Here is a 23,326-nt window from a genome sequence, read left to right as displayed (position 1 = left end):
GCTGACGGAATTCCGTGGCTTTATATTTACCATAATGTTGAATTTCCCGCGGCATTCTAGCAAAGTCACGTGGACAATAACTTTGCAACTCTACTAAACGAGCTGACAAAAATGTTTCTTCAAATTTTTGTAACTTTCCGGGCAGACATTTACCATATACAACAGATCCAATTATTTTTTCATGACTCTCAAGCAAGTTAAGTGCATATAATCGAAAGAGACTTGTTTTACTAGATCAATTGGAAGATCTTTGATCGATGATTCACCTAAATGATGGTCAACATCTCGAAGCTCTCTATACTCCAAGTCTGTTCTTTGTAAATAACCATGACCAGGAAAACGACGTGAATGGAGGTAAGTTATTCCTTCAACCTTACATTTTGAACAAGGATTTTTGATACATGTGACATATGATTAAGCACATATGAGCGAGCAGGAGCGTCTGCGATGAAACACCGAAATGTTATTGAGATTAATTTCTCATTGCAATAAATACCACCATTTTTAATAATTATTTTAGATTCTTCAACAAAATCGTGAAAGAATTCCTTGAAACTTTTAGGCTTACTGGAGCCTTCATAAACACCGACGAGTATTGGTTTCTTTATTTTCTCCATATTTACAATGCGAATTTGGATGGGCCATATTTGAATATTCTTATTCATCTCAGCACCATCAGTGCTAAAATCGATTATCAATTCGTTGGGGATTTCATGGAGTGACAGAGATGATAATGTTAATAACAGCATCCACTCAATTCCTAAATGAAGATAATTTCCTGGTTCGACAATTTTTGGATCAATTTTATCACGTGGTGTCATTAAAAGTGTGCGAGGATCTGTTGGAAGAAACTTTAAAGACGGATGTGTATGCAATACATTTAAAATAGCTTTGCTTTGGGTTTGATTAATTTTATTATTTGTGAAACATTCAGCCAGATTTAATTGAAAAGACTGTTGGAAACATTTGGGGTGATTAATTTTTAACTTTTGTAATATATGATTTGAATGAATATATGGATTCGGTGTAAAATCACTCATTTGGTCATTCGCACCAGGTTCAGAAATTAGTGTATCATCGGAAATCGAGGCAGTAATTGGACTACTTTGGCCAGAACATGGAACGTCTTTAGTAACATTAACTTCAACAACATGATCAACATCAGGAGCACTTGTCAAAGTTGAGGTGGAAGTTAAATTATCGTTTGCACAGGTAGTTCTATTTTCACAAACGTTATCTTCAACAATGTGAATAGCTTGAGAAGCACCAGACAAGAAGTCTGGTAAGACAGACATTACTTGCAGAGGATTACAGTTGGGAACATCTTCATGAAAATTTTCAGCAGCAGTATGATTTGACGTAGTAGCGTTAGTATTTGTAGAAACTAAATCGTGACTGGAGTTTGATATACAGGATGTATTTTCAGCCATATTATTTTCCACGGTATGCGTTGGGTCTGGCACAGACGTTTCTTGTACGTTATTATTGTTATGCGTAAATTTAGTACGTTATTATTGTTATGCGTAAATTTAGTACAATTGTGTGCAGGATTAAAACTCATTGTTTTGGAGAGATTTGATTGAGAAGCATCTTTCAAATACGAGTAATATTTGTTTCTTAACTTCCTCTTTTGATAATGTGATAAATGGTTCCAAGGCTTACGACCATTTGGCCGATTCAAATTAAAAAATATTGGAAACTCCATTCTGAAAAATATAAAGATATTTAGTGATTATTATAATTTTTGATTCCTAACCTCAATAATAATTGAGTTATTCAACAACAGAATATGAATTATATTGATAACATGGAATGTTTACTTTTTAATTAATTTTTATGTCAATTTTTTGCTTACATAGACATAGATTTTAATTGTTTTTTGATTGAACTTTTTCATTTTCAGTGAAGTTATAAATTTACCCAAACAGTTGAATTCCTCTCACGATAAAAAAAATGTTTGGGAATTCACCTTCAAATATATCGAATCATTTGAGATATTTTTTATTTCTTAACTTTTTTCATTGGTTGTTTGAAAAAAATTATCAACAATTTTTTATAAAAGTCGGCTAACTTAATCTTCATTAAAAAAGAACCAAATAAATCACCAAGTTGGTTATGACGGATGAAACACATGCTTTTATGTACGATATAGTAGTAGTTCATTTAAGTTTTTTTTATATAAGTATATTATTATCAAATAACTTGGAATATATAATTACCTTAGAATAAAAGCCAATATTAACTATTAAATTATATTTTATTTTTTTAAAATAAAGCAGTTTGTAGCACGCCAAATTTATAATAAAAAACGAATTTATAAGTATAATTTATAGAAAAATATTCTCGTGCTCACTAACACATGTATATGATCGCCGAGAGTTAGAACGGTTGAAAACGATGAGTATGCGCTTCTCCATGTACATATGCATATGTGTATGCTATGCACTGTATAACTCGGATAAGTTTCACACTACCACATATGCATCCTATTGCAATAACTACGCCGTTCTTTCCTTCTTCAACCGTAGTTTCCCCCACATTCCACTTGCGATTGCGCAAACTTCGTAGTCGCGTGCACCGTCTATACAGACTCAACCCTTTCTACTTTTTCTATTGTTTTTTAGACGTATATGCCGTAGCTTATATTATAGGTTTATCAGGTGCCGTTTATAATTGTAATTACGCGAATTTTGTGGTTAGACTCATCTAATAAAAGGAATAACAGCGGAGATTTGATTGTAATCACTAAAATCCCGTAAATAAAAAGTTAATTTATATCTTTTTCAGTTAACTTAAACATGAACACGAGAAAGGTTAGTTGCTTATTATTTACTAGTATTTGAATGCATACTAAACAGTCATTAGTTTGCTTTGTTTTAAAAATAATTGTTTTCATATTAATCGTCATTATTTCTGTAATGTAATATAAATGTATCTTTTTATATACCTATGTTATGTTCGCACACGAACAAACACTGTTTAAAATTTCCAATAGGATCCCATCAAAAGCGACAAAAGCCAATTAGAAACTCATAAGTGTTATTGGTTTCTAAGTGGCTTTTGTCGCTTTTGATGGGATCTTATTGGAGTTTTTCAACAGGCAAGGAACACATTTTTATTTGCAAGCGAAAAGTACTCCTTTGTTTGAAAATCATCGAAGTGCTAAATTTCTTATAGTCACATTTAAATTAATTATGTTATTATTGTAAATTGTTATCATTGATTTTATTATTGTAAGAAATAATAATTAAAAGCTCCTTCAATTTATCGCATTCACTATTGTAATCACTAATTTTTGTCATCTCAAAATTATAGTTTCCGAGAAAATGTGTCCGATGAAGCATGGAACATGGGTCTATACATACAGTTCACCTGGACAGATATTTCATATGCATGGAACACGGGGCACGAGCTACAGTGTATGATAGACCCGTGCCTCTCTCTCTATCGAATGAATTTTAATTCTTATAATTAATAAATAATATCTCATAAAACCTCTAACTTTTATATCTTAATAACAGTAAATAGTAATTAAGACTGGTACGCTGTGTAAGAGCTTACTGTAAATGTTTCTTATTTTGTTCGTTTTTACTTTCTGCTTTGGGTTGACTGTGCAAGATTATTGACGTTATTTATTTATCCTATTATTTTTGAGAAATTTCATTATCTCAATACCATTCAGTTTCATTTAACGTAGTTGTAATTATTGAAACAGTTGAATTTTTTTGTCATAGAGAAGAATGAAGTGAGAATCAACAAGTTTTAGCTTGAGCATTTAGAAAAGTTCTTCTAATTAGCATAAATACTATGAATTATTTAGTTTAGTTATCTGCATCATATTATTAATTATCTATGTAATGTTCACAGCAACGGGAAACTGACATCTAACAATCCAATGGTCACATTAACAAGGAATCATGCACTTTTCTTCAAATCAATTACTTGGAAATGCAGATATTACGATACAAATCACTAGAGGAGGATTTCCTCAATTTTATGTTATAAGTCCCATGTTTACGAATTTAAAATAAGCTTTCTTTTTAGGTTGACTGACTTGGTACTCTGGCGCCGATAACTGCTTTTTCCGACATATTTAGGTTCCATTGGAGATCAGCAATATTCGTGGAAAAATAAATTATTCCTGAAATTTAAGTTTTTTCGTAAAGTATAAAATAGAAAAATCTTCCAACTTTTTTTGCTTCATAAATAATACACCGCTAAATAATCAGTTAATACACAGCTCAACTAATACTCACAGATAATAAACTTTTACTGTACATGCTGTCCTAAATTTTTTTACAAATTTTTAATTACCATATCGTTATAGAGACAATATGAAAGTGACGATGAGTTAAGCGATTCTTCAACATCATCGATAAGATCCAGTCAATCAAAAAAGCCAAGTAGTGACACATCTTCACAATAAAGAGAACACACAAAAATCGGCAGCCATAAGTAATTCAACGCAGGTACCACCCGGGCGACAGCAACCTTTAGGTGGAAAGATTACTCCATTCATTCCATTCAAAGTTGCTAAAGTTGATACTAAACATGGCGAATCAATTGAGAAAAAGTTGATCAGCTATTAAAAGGATATGAAGAAAACAACCGAATATTGAAGTAAGTTTCCACTTTTGAAATATAGAATTTTATTAACACTTTAGCGCATTTAATATGTATTAGTCTGAATAAATTTTGTTATTGACTTAGAAATTCATTATTATAAAAATGGGAACCTTATAAGAAAAATATAATACCGATTTTCAGACATTTGAAGAATTGCACTAGATGTTATTAGGTAGTTATTGTTGAGTTGATAGCACCTTATAACTTCCTAATTGATTCATACCCGTGTAAAAAAGTTGCGGGATTCCGCCGGTAATCCGCAGGTGATCCGCAGGGGATCCGCTGAATATCATGTGGAAGTCATATTTTGACACAAATAGGAATTCTAAATGCATTCCGGATGAATTCCGGATGAATATCCAAAAATAATATGGAAAGAAAGTTAGTGATAGATTGTAATGGTTTTATTATAAATCGAGACGTAAAATAAGAAATATTAAAAAAAAGAAATTAGCACTAACAAAGTAATATTTTGAGCTATTAAAAAAAAATTAATTTTTAAATAATAAATTTGTACCGAATTTTAATGAAGATTTATCCGATTGTTGATAAGCTTCGGTATTTTTGCCCACTCCTTTACCGGTAGGAAGTTGTATCACTCTTCCCTGTAAGAGGACCATCTCGTCATGACAGATTATTACTTCAGGATACTAAGAAGAAGGAATTTTAGAAGAGGAACTAGGTCTTTTCCATCACGACATCAAAGAGCTTATTTGTAAGAGACTGCATGATTGAGCGTACCCCGAAAACAACGAAAAATCGAAAGAAAAGCAATATTCGCCACGTTACGATGAACCATTAGGCTCCCAACATTAAAAATACCCTGCCTATTTAAATATTTATCATTTTTTGTCGGAATATCAATGGATTTTAGGCTGGAAAGTATGCAAAAAAATCAGGAAGACGGTTGACCCTAAAGGCCATCCCTGCAACTTCCCGCTGAGCCCATACCTAAACGCTTAGAATTCCACTGATTTTGTTCTTGAGCCCTCTAAGCTCAAAAACATAATTTTTGTGTTCGTCACAAAATGACGAATAGTATATTACACTATTAGGGCAGAAAGTTTGAGATTTCTGCACTGCGCGCCATGATCATGGCGCGCAATTCAGAGCTCTCAAACTTCTGCCCGTATAGTGTATACTATTTTTTTATAGCCGGTCGAAAGTACGTAAAATATTTAATGTACTTCACTGAAAAAAATTGATACCTGCCCCCGACATTTGCGGCACGAGCGAAGCGAGTGCTGCTGGTCGGGGGAGAGGGGAGGGAGGGGGCAGGCATCAAATAAAAAAATTAATTTAAAATCAAATAAAAAATAATTAACAAAAATTCTTTTTGAAAAATTTTTAGATTAAATAAAACTGGAATTTCTTGAATTCAACAAACATAATAAAGATTATTCTCGGTTAAAAAAAAAAAAACGAGCATATTATCTGAAAATTAATAATAATCAATAAAAATCAAATTAAATAGTTGTCACTGCGAACATTTTCTAAATAATTCATTAATTACATAAAGTTGATCCATTTTACACACGTCACTGTCAAACTGAATCTTAGTACAGTACAACCTGGTTATAAGTTACATCGGATGATCTACCCACCCTTACGGCAGTTATATCTTTATCTATATCTCCATTTATACTTAAAATATTTTATGTAAGTAGAAGAAAGAAAGAAATATATCCAAGTTGTATTGTACAATAAATAAACTGGTTAAACGATTAAACATGACATTTTGAATCCTTGAAAAGAGAGAAACTAAATAGTATTACTAAGTAATGAACGCAACAAGAACATGTTTTATTTTCAAAAACTTGAAAACAATACAGTTTTTAAGTTAATTAATTATGAGTCATTGCAAGAGAATAATAAAATACCATCAACATTTTGGGCTTAGAACATTAACCAAATTAACATTGAAAAATATCAATATGTAGAACTTTTAAATAACAAAAAAAAAAGTGAGAAATTATTGCTTTTAAACATCATTTTCAGGTTCGCTTCCATCATCATTTTTATTTTTCTTATTAGCATGATCTTCATTTTGGTGTTTAGCATCATTTTTATTATCGTTGTTGCTTTTTAAACTCTCACGAATGGTGGAAAGCATCTTTCCGACACACTTTTTAAATTCTGCCGCATTTAACTCTCGGCCATTTGCAGTATGGATCGTCACATATTCTATTGAAAACAATTATGATGAGATTTAATGAAGTGATAGTTCGTATCGTTAAAGTAGGGTAGGGCGGGACTAGTTGATCGTAGGGGTAAGTTGTGCAATCGAAATATCTCGAAAACTAAGCAACTTACAACAAAAGTGTAAATGGTGAAAAAAAGGGTTACGAGAGGAGAACACATCGCGCGAAAGTCAACTGCCGTCCGATGTTTAGACTAACTGACAAATTTTTTCTTTTTTTATTTACATAAAAAAAAAACAGGTCTTCAGAATTTTTCTCCTAAACTCGCTTAAAAATGCTATTTTGTGATCACGAAAGTATTCAAAAATGACTTAATGTTTGCCCTTTCGATTATATATGATTGTTTATTTTTAATTCTTATCATTCTTTTATAATCTAACTTTTATTTTGTTGCCTCAATTGGGGCTAGTTGAGCAAGGCGCTGACTGCGTGTTAAACCAGCCCTACTAGATTTTCGATATTGAAAAATGAAATTTTTCTTCACTAAATTAATAATTATCAATTGATTTGTACACGAGATGATTTAATATAATGTGTAAAAATTAAAATAAATATATAACATAATTATAATTAATATTGTTATGTTTATAACTATTATTACAATCATAATTATACGAATGTAGAATTATAATAAATTAAATATTTGCTAGTTAATTACAATTTTATTTTGTTTTTATATCATTCAATACAGTCATTCCGTTTATTTTAGCCATTGCACAACTAGCCTCATACTCAACTAGCCTCACTAGTGGGGCACCTTGAGCAATTTGGAGCATTCGCGTATTTCCGGGAATAACTTGAAAATTTGGACTCGGATCGTTTTTGTGTTGCTAGACTATTTGAAGAAGACTAAATTACGAACCTAACAGTATATGACTTGATTAAATCCGATACATCCTCTTAAAGTTATGGAAGGTCGAACCAAAAGGTGATCAACTAGCCCCGCCCTACCCTATTCTTTATAAATTCTAGTACAGACGTAAAAAAATTCATCAACATCATTATACGTGAGCTTACCGAAAATAGCTTCAAGATATTTTTCAGGCATTAGTTCTCGTCCTTTTGTTTTAACGATCGTCATCTTGGCTAACTCTTCCGTACCAACAATTAATTTGAATAATTGACGAGTCATTTCTCTTGAATTTTTTGTATTACTTTCCGTAATTAGATCCAATTTAAATCGATTTACAATTATCCCAGATTTTTCGACTAATTCTACCTATTAAGATATAAAATAAATTTTTAAAAAATTATTTGTTTGCTCCCTTTCCAAACAAAAAAAAAAATACAACATATTTAGGGCTGATTTCATTTGACGAAATATATTTATCTTTGAAATTTATTCTTGGTCAAAATGAAAAAGAAAAACATTAAAACGGAAATAATCAAATAAAAAAACTGAAAAACATCTGGAGAATCATTCAAATATTTTACGATTTCTCCCGAGCCCAAAAAAATCACGAAGAATGAAAGCCTACAGAAAATAACTAAGTGGAAAAAGGTCGATTTTTGCGAAAATAATTCGGAGGGAATACCACTGTGACAGTCGAAAAAGAGGTGATTTTCTGAAATTTTTTTGATAGGAAAACAAAGGAATTTGGGGATCAGATTTTTTTATTTTATTAATGGTACATTAAAGATTATTACCTTAAATTTTTATTAAAAATTTTTAATTATTACAAAGTTATTAACAATCTCGTAGAGCACTAGATAAAATTTCCCCCTTCATGGTCGGATCGATAACTCAAAAACGTATCATGTGAATAGAAAACCCCAAATTGCTTTTTAATCAGTAAGGATGTAGTTATCGTTGCACGTACGCCATTTTGAAAATTTTCTCATTATTTTCAATGTTTTTTTGCTTTAACCCGGCTAAAAAAATTTTTAAAATCAAAATTTTTAAAATTCTGTACGTGCAACAATAACTACATCCTTACTGATTAAAAAGCAATTTGGGTTTTTATTTTCAGATGATCCGTTTTTGAGTTATCGACCCGACCATGGGGGGAATTTTCTCCAGTGCTCTACGAGATTGTTCATAACTTTGTAATAATTAAATATTTTTTAATTAAAAATCTAGAGTAATAATCTTCAATGTACCCTTAATAAAATAAAAAAAAAAAAAACCCGATCCCCAAATTCCTTTCCTGTCAAAAAATTCCCGAAAATCAGCTTTTTTCGATCGTCACAGTGATGTTTACTCTCAAAAAGTATGTAACACTGACTCTATAAAACGAGTATACCGACGTATAATGCACGTTTATTAAATTTGAGCTCTTTATACTTGGGCTTTTTATAAAATAATTGTCTTCTAAAAGTAAGATCTATCAGTGTATTCGTAAATAAGTAATAGCTAAGCATGCAAAGCTGTCCTCGGAATAATGGTTATAAAACTTAAAGAAGACATAAGTATCTTGACGGAAAAATTCGCAGATAAAGATATTTTTGAACAAATATCCTTCCACATTCAGATTAAATTAACGAAAAAATATTCACTATAGTTAAACCTGCAAGTCTTTTAATAAAATATATTTAATTAAAAAACTTTCGATAGAAATCAAGTTCAAACCTCCTTTGCTTTTGGCTTTTTGTCCTTCCGATGTTTGTTACTCCTGCTTTTACTTTCACTTCTGCTCCTATTCTTACTCTTTTTTTTCTCATGCCATTTCAAAATTCTTCGAAAAGTTTTTTACCTGTAAAATAGTTAAAAATTCAATAATAAAAATTGTCAAAAACAATTAATACAGCTGACTGTTAATAATTCAAAAATAATAGGATTATAAAAATTAAAAACTAAAATTTTTCCAATTCTACTGATTATCTCCTTAACTCTTTCAACGTCCCTTGAATTGGAACTTTGATAATTTTATAAATAAAATATACAAACTAACACCAAGTATTTAAGTGCTTCCCTCATTCATTATTAGAGGATTTTTGAGGCCACAATGGCATAAAAAATCAGCAAATTTCTTTATCCTCCACAATATTCCCGAACCAACACTTGAGTTAACTGCTGTGTCGTTAATATCCTCTTAAATAAAGTAAATATAATAAATATAATATAATGAATCTTTCAGTTCTTCGCTAACTGATTTTCAGAAAATCTTTGCGACCTGTAAATATGTAAAAAATCAGAGGCTCCCTAGGACAACTGGAACACCTCTGTATCTATCCTTTTCTAATTAGTTCACAAATCAATTTTAGTGTCTCGAATTATTAGGTCAGCTATATTGATTATAATACATAATACCAAATAAATTTATAGAAAAAAAATAATTTGTAAATGAAAAATACCACTTAAGTTATCGCTAGTGTCACTTGAATCATCGCTTGAACTGGATTTTTCTCTTCTTAATTTTTTAGGTTTGTGAGATCGTTGACTAGATTCTACTTTTTTATCAGCACCAGTTCCTTTTCGTTTGTTGCATTTTTTTTCTAAAAATTTTATTTAATAATTATATACTTAGAAGTAGTTTAACCATGATATTAGGAAAAAACTAGAATTAAAATTAACTTTATAAAATTTAAACTCAAAGTAACGTTGAGTTGAAAAAATTATACGAATTAATGTGGACTAATTACATATATAAGCTAAATAAATTATAATTAATTTTTATTACCGCTCGATTCAGTATCAGAAGAATAATCTTCAATTTGCTCTTGATCTTGGTGATGTTTTGATCCCTGAGAACCAGTCTGTTCTTCATTATCACTGTGAATTGATTCCATCGTTGAACGTGTTTCTGCCTTGCTGCTTGATTTAATTTTATTGAGTATATCTATAAGTATAGAAAATAATTTATTAATAAATTTAAGGTTAAACTTAAATAAATTCTTTAGTTTCATGATTGCTTTTGAATGTAATTTTATACTTCAATATTAACAAAAAATAAATTCATCACGAAAAACTTTTTTAAAATTTATCCAAATAAGTATACCGGTTTTTTTTTTATATTTTTAATATAATAATAAAAAAAATGCTTTTCATATATACTAAAATGTCAACTGTTTGTTTAATTGTGATTTTTTTTCAAATCTAAAAATTATGATTTTTTTAAGTTTGTCGTCCAATTATTGGATTAATTTTAAGAAAAGCAATTTTATTAGTCGAAAAAAATATGAAACAGTAAGGTCACCATACTTAAATTGCATTGAGTTTGAAAAATTATAAAATTCAAAACAAAATCAGTAAACTAGTATTAACCTTTATCACCTGTCGGTCTACCATCAGAAAGACGTTCATTGGATTGATTTTTATCTTTACGATCTAGTCGTTTTGATCCATGAGCAACAGTCTGTAATTGACCATCAGTAAGAACTGCTTTTTGGGTTGTTAACGGTGTTGGCCCTAATTGATCTAGCACAATAAATACATTCTTACAGATTTGGCAAAATAAAAATTTGACATAAATAAAAAAAATAAATAAATCGTTAAAATAATCATAAAGATTTTCATAAAATCATACTAAAATATAATCTTAATTTGAAACAAAATTTGATATTTCTCTGCACAAATTTAAATATTGATCTGATTACTTTGAAAGTATAAATAAAAAAAAAAATTCTATTAAAAAAAAAGTTGCTAATTGGCAGAATCTAAAATATTTTATACTTATTAAAAATTAAGTAAAGTTGAGATATTAAAATGATTAATTTTGATTGTAATTTAAGTTATTTACCATCAGTCAAATCATCCTTGTTGCCAGTGCAAAAGATTGATTGCTGATCAACAATTTTTGCGTCAATAGGATTCGGTTCTTTGTCTTTTTTACTTCTACCTTTTTTTCCCACATTCTTAGCCTCAACTCCTGGTTGGACTGCTTTTTTCAATAAGTTTCACGCTTCATCCACCGTCTGTTTATTTAAATATTCCTCGTCATCTTTTCAAAAATAATTATTTAAATTAGTTATTCAAATTCATCAAAATTTATTATTAGTATTATTAATAAACTAATATTAATTAAATAGAAATTTTGAACATTTCATGGTTTTAAAATTAAAATTTTTACTTACCATCTTGTAATAGTATTTTAATAGGTAAATTTTTATTTCTTGACTTCACAACAAAGCCCGACTTGGTAGAAGCTTTTATCTTTTCAGTTTTAACCACAGATGCGTAACCCAAACCAATCCAAAAATTAAAGAGAACATTTTTTTGGACATTATTAATATCAATATTTTTACGGTTATTTAATTATTTTCATTAACGATAAAGCGTCAATTAATTGAAGTTTGTCAACAAAAATAAATGCGAATCGGTTAAAAAAAAAAAAAAATAAACTAAAATAGGTTAAAAAAACGTAAATAAAAAACATATGAAAGAAATTATCCCGTGAGCTATCTTATAAGTACGCATAAAATACTGGTGTCTTGATCAAATACAAAATAATGAAAGATTTTGCGCAATTATCAAGATCAACAAAGTATCGGATATTAAAAAAATGTCGAAAGGCAACCAGTTCGAATGATGACAGTTCATTTACAGGTAAATCGATAAAAGTGCTGCATTCATTTACGATCAAAGTCTTATATAAGTTGATTTTTATACAAAACTATAAGAACTCTTCACAAAAAACCACCGGGGATCACTTCGATATTTACTCTTTTTTTTTTTTTTGAGCAAAGTTTTATTGGAGTTTTGATAAACTCTGAAAAATTATCATCGAAATTAATTAGATTTTCTAAGAAAAATGTCAGATTATATACAATTATATATGATTATATATAATTGTATATAATTATATATGTGATTTGATATATAATCATATATAATCATATATGATTATATACAATTATATATGATTATATAGAAAAATTTTTCTCGGGTACTTTCATGACAATTTTAGGACACTTTTATGAAAATTTTAGGACACTTATGGAAATTTTAGAATAGCTTTATGACAACTTTATGATGCTGTTATGACAATTTTAGAAATCCTCATGATAATCTTAGGATTCTGTTACGCCAATTTTAGGAAAATTTCATGACAACATTATGATAATTTTAGGACAACTCTATAATAATTGTAGGTTACTTTTATGACAATATTAGGACACTTTTAGGACAACTTAAAAATACTTTCACGACAATTTTAGGACAACCTTATGATAACTTCACGATATTTTTAGGATACTTTCATGACAATCTTAAGACACTTTTATGACAATTTTAGGACACTTTTATGATAACTTTAGGATACTTCTATGACAACTTCATGATAATTGTAGGATACTTTTATTACAATTTTAGGACAATTTTATGACAAGTTAAGGACCCTTTTATGATAATGTTAGGATAACTTTATGACAACTTTATGATGCTGTTATGACAACTTTAGGGAAATTTTTATGATGATTTTAGCAAACTTCATGATAATTTTAGGATACTTCCATGACAATTTTAGGACAACTTCAAGGCTTCACGATAATTTTAGGACAACTTCATGATAATTGTAAGATACTTCTATGACAATATTAGGATACTTTTATGACAACTTTAGGATACTTTCACGACAACTTTATGACAACTTCATGATAATTTTAGGATACTTTTATGATAATTTTAGGACACTTATGATAATTTTAGGATAGCTTTATGACAACTTTATGATGCTGTTATGACAATTTTAGAAAACTCCATAATAATCTTAGGATTCCTTTACGCCAATTTTAGGATAATTTCATGACAACTTCATGATAATTTTAGGACAACTCTATGATAATTGTAGGTTACTTTTATGACAATATTAGAACACTTTTAGGACAACTTTAGGACACTTTCACGACAATTTTAAGACAACTTCATGATAATTTTAGGACAATTTTATGTTGATTGTAGGATACTGTTGTGACAATTTAAAGATACTCTTATGACAACTTTATGATGCTGTTATGACAATGTTAGAAAATCCGATGATAATCTTAGAATACTTTCACGACAATTTTAGGACAACTTCATGACATTTTCATTATAATTTTAGAATAATTTTATGATAATTTTAAGATACTTTTATGACAATTTTAGGATACTTTTATGCCAACTTTATGATAATTCCAGGAGACTTAAGACAATTTTCAGATACTTATATGATTATTTTAGAATAACTTTATGATACTTTTATGTCAATTTTTATGTGTTCTATAATAAATATTCAAGCCTTTTATTTGTTAACATTGTGGCATGGGAAATTTCTCATGTCAGATTATTTTTTTGACTATAGACTTAAATTTGTTGATTTTGAATATTATTTAGCCTCGAGTTGGTCATACTGATGGACCGCGGAGATTCGACGCGACTGTGTCGCCCCATGTGGTGCCGACCGAAACCCAAAGCTCGAGGTAAAAGAAAATTTGAACTCGAACCGCGCCAATTTAAATATACGAATGAATGTGTCCGATTCAACTTCGATGTATCGGGTATAGTGTGACGAATGGAATGAATGAGAAAAGCGACCGGGCGAACCCGCACTCAGTCGATACCAGCGATCGAGGAGACATCTGGGAGGAGCATCGAGAACGAGGACGTCATGGAAATGGGAACCACGAAGGATCGGAAAATGGAACGACAGGAAAGTATCGAGACTCCACCTGGACACCGAAATTCGAACCAGACTAGGGAATCGACCAATCATCGATCCCGGTAATTTATCGTACGACGGCCGATTGGACGCGCATGTTATTAGTTGCGCTCGAGTGAACGACCACATGTTGATGAAGGAAAGCAAAACGGAAAAAAAGCGACAACAAGTTGTTACCCGGCTCAAGCGAAGCCACGTGCAAGAGACCTTTTAAAAAAAAAAAAAAAAAAAATATTTTTTGAAAATTCGATTACGATTAATTACGTTTTCTGACGACTGCCAATTCGATCAGCCGATGAGTATTGTTAAAAATTGCGAAAAATAGCATCGTTCAATTCGTTTAAAAAAAAAAAAATTGGTGATTAAATTAACTGCGAGGCCGAGATAATTAATTCTAAGAGAAAGGAAAAATTTGTCGAGGAAAAATTGTACCGCCATTGTCGAGATAACAGGATTTGCTAATTGTCTGAGAGGGTCGATCACTGAGTGACTAATTCCGAGTCGTGTCGCCCCTTCAAGGACAATCTGATCAGCTTCGTGATCTGCCGATCCCGCCGATTCCGTGGGGAAAACATCATCGCCGAGGTCACCGCCGCCGTCAGTGCCACCAACGCCGGAATTCCTCGCTGTGCATCCAGGAGGTCGACTGAGCGGGTAAGAGTGGTCGCAGATTGATATTTCACCTGGGTGACCTCACCGCGACCTGCTAGTCGTTTGAATTCGAAGCGAGAGCGCTGATTAAGATATTTTTTTTGTTTGTTTATTTTCTTTTGGGGAAATTTCGTACAAAGTCGGAATTAATTCCGAGGTAATTAACTAATGTAATTCGACTACGCAGTTATGGTGACATCATCCAGGTATCGGTGCTAAATATTATTGTAATGAGTGACTGAATAGATGGTACGTTTGTAATTTTTTTGTGTCGCACCTCGAGCTTTGTTCTGCGAGTTACCCAACGGGTAACCACAACCCAATTGCCCCACTGATTAGTTATCGTTGATTTATTTTATTGCTGATTATCGAACCCGGCGAAATAAATTAAAAGTTAATTGGTTTTTGTCAAATAAATAACTTTTTGGAAAATTCGAAAATTTATGAAATCGCAACAGCGGAATCGAATGAAAATTTTTTTTTGTTTTTGTTAAATAAATAATTGTTCTTAGAAAATTCGAACTTTTATTTAATCGCAACAGCGGAATAGAATAAAAATTTTTTTGTTAAATAACTAATTTTTCTAACTCGAACAATTAATTTTTTTGAAAAAACGTAAGAGAATAATTTTTTTGTTGAATAAATGATTTCGTAATTATAATTATTTGTTTTTCGAGACTGCGCAAGAGAATAAATTTTTTTAATAAATAATTTTCTTAAATACAATTATTTATTTATTGAAACAGTGCCAGGAAATGATTTATGTTGTTAAATAAATAATTCTTAAATACACTAATTTTTAACCGAGCAAGAACAGAATTTTTTTTTGTAAATAAACAATTTTCTTAAATTCAAAAATTTAATTGTTAATCGAAACAGCGAAATGAAATAATTTTTCTGTCTCGAAATTTTGCTGATAATCGAAACCGGCGACTAAGATTAATTTTTTTGTATGAACAAATTCGAAGTTTATTATAACAATTTTTTGTGTTGATCGGATTCGTTCTTTAGTTATTGTGTATTTGACTTGAACCTACGACGTTATTTGAACTCGTTATCCGCTGAATAAAACCTTGACTCGAAATTGTACCAGCAAAATTTTTTTATTTAATTATTCTCCGAACCGATCTCCTTGTAATCATCGTATAATCTTTTTGAATCTCTTCGATCTCGACCCGCCGCCCAACGACGATCTACGGCAACTAACGAATCGTGGAACGGAAGTTCCTGGCGCCCAACCTACATCGAACCAGGTAAGCCAGACATTTAGGTGGACTTCGTCGGCGCTGTTGACGCCAGCGCAACGAAAAAGCCATTATAACATGTTAGGAATATTTCTTCAGAATCTTTTTAAGAAAAATACTCTTAAACCTTTATGATCATTTCAGATAATGAATACGAGTATACCAGCGATTCCGATTCTTCTAGAAGCCAAGACTCCTATACTTCCAAGTCCCAATGTTCCCCTCGTTACGAGAACGAATACTCTTCTGATTCGAAAAGTGAATACGCTGCTAGTGCAGACGATGAGCAGAGTCTTACGAACGATAGTAATTATGAAGATAGTAGGGTTGGTGATGATTATAATTTTGATTGTCATAACAATCACGATACTCGCAGTAGGAGCTCCGATTCTTCTTATAGCGGTACTTATGATCAAACTGATTCTAACAGTTCCTCCGAAAATTACGTTAGTGAATGGAATGAAAGCTCAGATGATAGTCAATTTACTGAAAGTGAAACCAGTGATAGTTCAACTGACGATGACGAGGCAGGGGCTTCTTTCGATAATGAACATTTAAATGACCCTATTTATGAAAATGCTCCGCTTACATTAGGCGAAAGTGTACTTTGTATCTTGACGTTCATGATTCGCCATAAAGTTACTAAAGTGCTTTTGGCCGATTTACTATCTCTCATCAATGTTCATTGTATAAAACCAAATTTTTGCATCAAAACATTATACTTTTTTACAAAATTCTTCAAAAACATGAAAACACCTCTTCAACGACATTTTTTTTGTTCCGTTTGTTTTCTGAAGTTAAACAATGAAAAAGGGTATTGTCGGAGATGTAAAAAGAAGAACGAAGTAAGTTATTTCATTCAAGTCCCTCTGATATCGCAACTTTTCAATCTCTTTCGGCGTCCAAATTTTTATAATTCATTACAAAGTCGGTTCAATAGGCAAAAAATTGTGCAAAACAATTTAGAAGACATCTGGGATGGGGAAGTTTATCAATCATTATTTAAAAACAATGGATTTCTGTCGTATCCCTCAAATATTTCATTCACTTGGAATACTGACGGAGTAGCTTTATTTAAATCATCAAAATTCAGTCTCTGGCCATTTTATTTAACGATAAACGAACTGACATTTCAACAACGAACAAAAAAAGAAAATTTATTGTTAGCTGGTCTTTGGTTTGGAGCTAAACCACAGCCAAATTTATTTGTAGACAGTTTTCGGAACGATTTAACGAAAATTTTTCAAGGTGTTTGGTGCAAACCAGCTGATTTGAATCACAGAGTCAAAGTTAGAGGCATGATTATTTGCGGGACGTGTGATCTTCCTGCTAAAGCTGCTTTTTTAAATATGAAGGGACATCGAGGAGTGTTTGGGTGTTGCCACTGCAAGATCAAGAGTAAAAATTTTAATAGGAGACGCGTTTACTCGTATCAGCGACGGTTAAAACTTAGAAACACTGCGGAATCTATCAGTGATGGGAGGAAAGCCTTCATCTCTGGCAATGAAGTCGATGGAATAAAAGGTCCCACAGTTTTATCTCAAATAGTGCATGATGTTTATAATACTACTGTGGTAGATTCAATGCACTGTATATTTTTAGGAGTTGTACGGAAAATATTCAGTTTATGGTTTGATGCACAGTACAAAAACTATCCTTTTTCGCTTTACCAACATCGAGAGTGGGTTGATAAAAAAATTAAATTAATTTGCCCTCCAGCATTTGTTTCACGATTAACAAGATCTATTTTCGACTATAAATATTGGAAGGCATCTGAATGGAAACAGTGGTTATTATCCCGTGTAAAAAAGTTGCGGTGATCCGCCGGTAATCCACCAGTAATCCGCCGGTAATCCGCTGGATTTCTTGAGGAATTCCTATTTTGACACAAATAGGAATTCCAGATGAAATCCTGATGAAAGCATAAAGATAAAAAGGCCATTCGGCATCCGAAATGAAAGTAGATTTCATTTTATTTTTGCAATACGTTTTAATATCATTAATAAATATTATTTCTACAGTAATGATATTAAAAAATATTTATTATTGAAAGCCTACAAATGTCCTGAAAACTGCCCATGTTCTGAAACCCATCACAAACGTAATATGTTTATGTCGCGTGACAGATGCCACAAGGACCTTTTATACGTCCTTATGGCACCCGGGAACCATAAGGGCATATAAAATTTTTTCTAAGGTTACCCTTAATTCAAAACCGAGGTTACCCGGTGATGCCATGAGGGCGTATAAAAAAGTTCAAATTTTGCAAAAATTTTTTCTGCATTTCTCGACGTTTCAAGTAAAACTGTGTCGATTCCCGTGAAAAATTTTTTTATACGTTCTTATGGCATCCAAGGTTACCCCGGAATAGACTTATACGCTCATATGACATCTGCCGCGCGATAAATACATACATCAACTTTCAAATCAATGTTATTTTTAGGCTTACTCGACCATATGAGAGAAATAGTAACAATATTTAATGTAAATTCTGACACAAGGGCTAATATATATTTTATGAAATCTATTACCTCATAATATAGGAAAAAAGTTACCCTGAATAAAAAAAGTATTGAGACAAAGGAAAAAGTATTGAAAAGTATTGGATTGGCAAGAAAACGAATACTTTTCAATACTTTTTTGTTTGTCTCAATACTTTTTTTTAATCAGGTAGTGATAGATTGTAATGATTTCATAATATAAGTTTAGACATAAAATAAGAGGAGATATTTTGTTAAGAAAAGGAATTCACACTCTAACGAAGTAATATTTTGAGTTTTAAAGAAAAAAATAATATAACCTTTTACCCTTGAAGCCATCTATGTAATTTCCTGCCGATTTCATACTCAAGCGTTAAAAATTTCGCTTATTATACTGCTTCTGAGCTTTTCGAGCTCAAAAAGACAATTTTTCATTTATTTCGAACTCTTCGAGTTCAAATAGATAACTTTACTGTGCTTTTGAGCTTTTGAGCTCAAAAGCTTACTGGAAGTTAAATAAAACACTATTTGAAAAAATATTTTTTCTTAGTTTTTTTGAGCTTTCTCGGAATCTATCGGTTCAAATCGCTGCATTCAAGAATGAGATGCAGTTCATATACTTCCTGGGATTTTCGAACTTCCACGCAGACTTCTTTTCAATTTTCGTACGAGTAGCGAGAACTAGGTCTCTTTCATAGTGATGTCAAAGAGTTTAGTTACAGAAGACTGCGTGGTTGACAGTGCTCCCAGAAGGAAAAACACCCAACGACCCCGGAAAACAACGAAAATCAAAGGAGAAATAATGCTCTGCACACACTATGATGAATCATTAGGCTTCTATAATATTTGAATCTTTAAAAAAACAGAAACGAATGAGTATTATTAATAAATGAAAAACAAAAGCAGGCTTTTTTTCGAAAAAAATTGAAAGCAATAAAGTTTTCTAAAGTTAACCCATTTATTAGTAATCAATACAATAATTTATAGTAGACAATAAAACAGTACAATACAATTAATAATTTTGGGAACAGTAACCAAATTATGATTCGAAATAAGTAATGTAATGGAAATAATAAAAAAAAAATAAATGAGAAATTATTCATTTTCACCGGCACTTTCAGTGTCTGTTTTATTATCATTTTCAGTTTTTTTTTATCATCATTTTTACTTTTTTGTTATCAGCTTCTTTTGAGTTTTTGGTATTCTTCTTTAAACCTTCACGAATGCCACTAAGCATTCTTCCCACACAAGTCAGAAACTCTTTTTCGGATATTTCCATGCCACTTTTAGTGTAAATTGTAACATATTCTGTTAAAAAAATATAATGAGATTCAATAACAGCATAGTTAGCTGACTTTATTACTCTTACTCGACTGATTTAATAATTTTTTTTTATCAAAAGAAAATTGTTTATAGAATATTACAAAATGCATTTTAAGTCATAAAACTCTAGCGATTGTCTATAATTAATTAATAAAAAATTAAAAAACTGTGTATTAGCACGTTAAATGAATATAAAAGATAATTAAAAGTGGATGGCTTCATAAAATGAGTAATTTTTTAATAATGAATTATAGGATCGATTCAGTTAATTAAAACAATACCTAAGTGTCTAATTATTGTAAAATTAGAAGATATTTAATGTTCTCTAAAATCAATGATTTTTATAACCTCTAAACGTCCGCGTCACTGCGATTAGTGCGAGTGAGATTTCTGGTCGGTAAGCGAATCCGCTGTCAATAAAATTGTTATATTTTAGAGAATATTAAATAATTAATTTTACATCAATTAGACACTCGAGAATCGTTTTAATTAAATTAATCGATTTCATAATTCATTATTTATTAAAAAATTTATCATTTTATAACGTCATCGACTTATAATTATCTTTTATATGATAACTTCTATAAAGAGCTAGTGCCTGATTTTTCAATTTTTTATTAATTAATTAAAAAGAATCACTGTGGTTTTATGATCTAAAGTGAATTTGGTAACATTCTATGAACAATTCTTTCTCGTTTAAAAAAAAAATTGCTGGCAAAAATGTTTAAATTAGTCAGAAAAGAGTAAAGTCAGTGGACTAGTAGGAGTTATAACAGTTGAAGTATTCTTTATAAATTGTAATGCAGATTTAAAGCAATTGAGCAACGTCATCATGTTTAAGCTCACCAAAAATAGATTCGAGATATTTATCAGGCACTTTTTCGTGTCTTTTCGTTTCAGTGACCGACATCTTGGCTAATCGATCCGTACCAAGGATCAGTTTGAATAATTGGCGAGCCATTTCTCTAGGATTTTTTCTATAAGTTTGTGTAATTAAATCCAATTTGAATCGATTCACCATTATTTCAGATTTTTCAACTAATTCTACCTGTTAAGACATTTAATACATATAATAAATTTTAAAGAGATTTGTTTGTTCATTTTCAAATAAAGTAACAGTAAAATTTTTAGGCCTGATTTCTGACATTTTTACGTTTTTAAAACGCTTTTATTAGCTTCACCTGTATGTTTGTATGTTTGTAACTCCTAAAGTAGTACTGTCTTTGACCACGAGGTGGTGTCATGCAATTGCCATCATAAGCGTGTTTTTTGGTTTTTTAAACTGATGATTATTTATTACTATTAAGACTAAATAGTTTGTATTTGTTTTACTAATATTCTTTTTATTTTCGTAGTAAGTATATTTTACTAAAAAATCAATGCCACAAAGTAGTATTTTTTAAATATATCAGATCAATATTTTAATCTCAAAAAGCTTAAAAATTTACCTTGACCTATTTTTTCAAGCGCTTTAAGTGAAAAGTTTCAAAGAAACTTGGTGGATCTATCGGTTTTTTTTATTTTTTAAAAGTATTTTGCTTTTTGTCGTAGAATCTTTCGATTATTATTTGTATAACTTTAGATGTATGGAAATATTCTCTACAACTTAACAGAGCAATGGGTTTTGAAATAAGGCGGTTAGATATTTTGAATGCATTCTATAATTTTGAGTTTAATTATAAACTACATGTATTATTGAAATATATACTCAGGCAAAATAAAAAAAAATTTTTATCGGATATCATCAAAAGAAAAAATTAAAAAAATCAGATACACTGAAACAATCACACTAACATATAATACCCGTTAATTAAATTCGAGCTTTTTTAATGTGAGTATTTTAATACTTTAGATTAGGCTAAAGCAGATTAAATTAAAATGAAAAAATTGTACAAATCGTGTTAAGTTTACTTTCAGTTGATAGTATTCTGAGAGTAAACTCTAAAGGGAGTTGCAAATTAAAATAAAATAATAAAGCATGCAAGGTTATTCTCAGAGTCATGGATGTAAAACTTAGAGATAAGCCGTCATGTCGGAAAAATTCACAGAAAAAAATATTTTTGTACAAATATAGTACTGCAGGCAAATAAGAATAACAAAAAAATTAATCATAGTTCGACCTAAAAATATTTTAAATTAAACCTTTGTTGATCAATAACAATTTCAAACCTCCTTTGACTTTAGCTTTTTGTCCTTCCGATGGTTCTTAACCTTAGATCTCTGACCCATAGTGTTCTGATAACATTTCATAAATTCCATGACGAGCTTAGGATCTGTAAAATAGTTCAAAATTTCTGATTAAAAGTCTAAAAGATTTCTAAATTAGATTAGAAAGAGTTCTAAAATAAATTATTAAAATCATTGAAAGCAGTACAGCTGACCGTTAATAACTCGAAAATAATATAAATTAAAAAATAAAAACTCAAACTCTCCTGCTCCTTCTAATTATTTTATTAACTCCTTTAACGTCCCTAGAATTAGAACTCCAATAATTCTGAAAGTAAAATATACAAATCGACACCAAATATTTGAGTGCTTAGATCATTTATTATTAGAGTATTCTTTGGACATTCACAAAGGTGTCATAAAATCAGCGAATCCGTTTATCTTTTACAACACTTTCAAACTAAAATATTTAAGTCAGCTTGTATGTCGTTAATATTCTCTTAAATACAGTAAATCGTCGAGTTCTAAAAATTCAATAGGCTATAATTTTTTTAGAAAAATTTGTCAGCCTCTCTAAAGTTGTAAAAAATCAGAGACACCCTCCGACATTTTGGATTACCTCGTAACTACCTCTCAAATCAGCTGTTATACCGCGAATTATTAAGACAGCTGTACTTATTTTAACAATTAATATCGCGCGATAGATGCCATAAGGGCGCATAAAATTTATTTTGTATTTCTCGACGTATCAGCTTAAATTAGGACGATTCTGAGAAGAGAAAAAATTTTTATACACCCTGATGGTATCCAAGATTATCCCGGGATATATTAAATAAATTTATTAATAATACCAAGTGAATTTCCACTTTTGTCACTTGAATCAACGATTGAATCATTACTTGAACTAGATTCTTCTCTTCTCAATTTTTTTAATTTGTTTTCATTAGCACCAGCTCCTTTTCGTTTTTTTTTTTTTGTTCTAAACGTGAAACTGAAGTAAGGAGAAATAGTAAATTCAAAATTAGATTGAGAAGTAATTACCAGGTGATTTAGCATCA

At 30.5% G+C, this 23,326-nt stretch overlaps 2 protein-coding genes across 5 annotated transcripts in view; one reads left to right on the top strand and one right to left on the bottom strand.

Moving 5' to 3' along the window:
- Window positions 1-23,326, bottom strand: part of LOC141526529 (uncharacterized) — a 95,010-nt gene that overhangs the window by 35,607 nt on the left and 36,077 nt on the right. Inside the window, exons 2-3 of one of the 2 annotated variants that reach the window (XM_074241564.1) lie at window positions 7,845-8,046; window positions 6,510-6,810 (exon numbers count right to left, since the gene is read on the bottom strand). The exons of the other annotated variant lie outside the window; for it this stretch is intronic. Coding sequence (XP_074097665.1) covers window positions 6,608-6,810; window positions 7,845-8,046 — 405 coding nt within the window. The 3' untranslated portion in view covers window positions 6,510-6,607. Of the gene's footprint in view, window positions 1-6,509; window positions 6,811-7,844; window positions 8,047-23,326 lie in introns of those variants that run through there. 2 annotated transcript variants of the gene reach the window in all.
- LOC141526528 (uncharacterized) overlaps window positions 2,610-23,326 on the top strand; it is a 33,810-nt gene continuing 13,093 nt past the window's right edge. The window contains exons 1-4 of one of the 3 annotated variants that reach the window (XM_074241562.1): window positions 2,610-2,813; window positions 3,868-3,950; window positions 4,045-4,165; window positions 4,328-4,620. The gene's annotated coding sequence lies outside the window, so the exon portion shown is untranslated. Of the gene's footprint in view, window positions 2,814-3,867; window positions 4,166-4,327; window positions 4,621-23,326 lie in introns of those variants that run through there. The other 2 variants (XM_074241561.1, XM_074241563.1) reach the window with 2 other exon arrangements.

The sequence above is a fragment of the Cotesia typhae genome, unplaced genomic scaffold (genome assembly GCF_013202065.1).
Source record: "Cotesia typhae breed Kobodo isofemale line unplaced genomic scaffold, CoteBio_Ctyphae contig_34, whole genome shotgun sequence".
NCBI classification, from domain to species: Eukaryota; Metazoa; Arthropoda; class Insecta; order Hymenoptera; family Braconidae; genus Cotesia; species Cotesia typhae.
The sequence above is the reverse complement of the archived record's forward strand: the minus strand, read 5'-3'. Positions and strand labels throughout refer to the sequence as shown.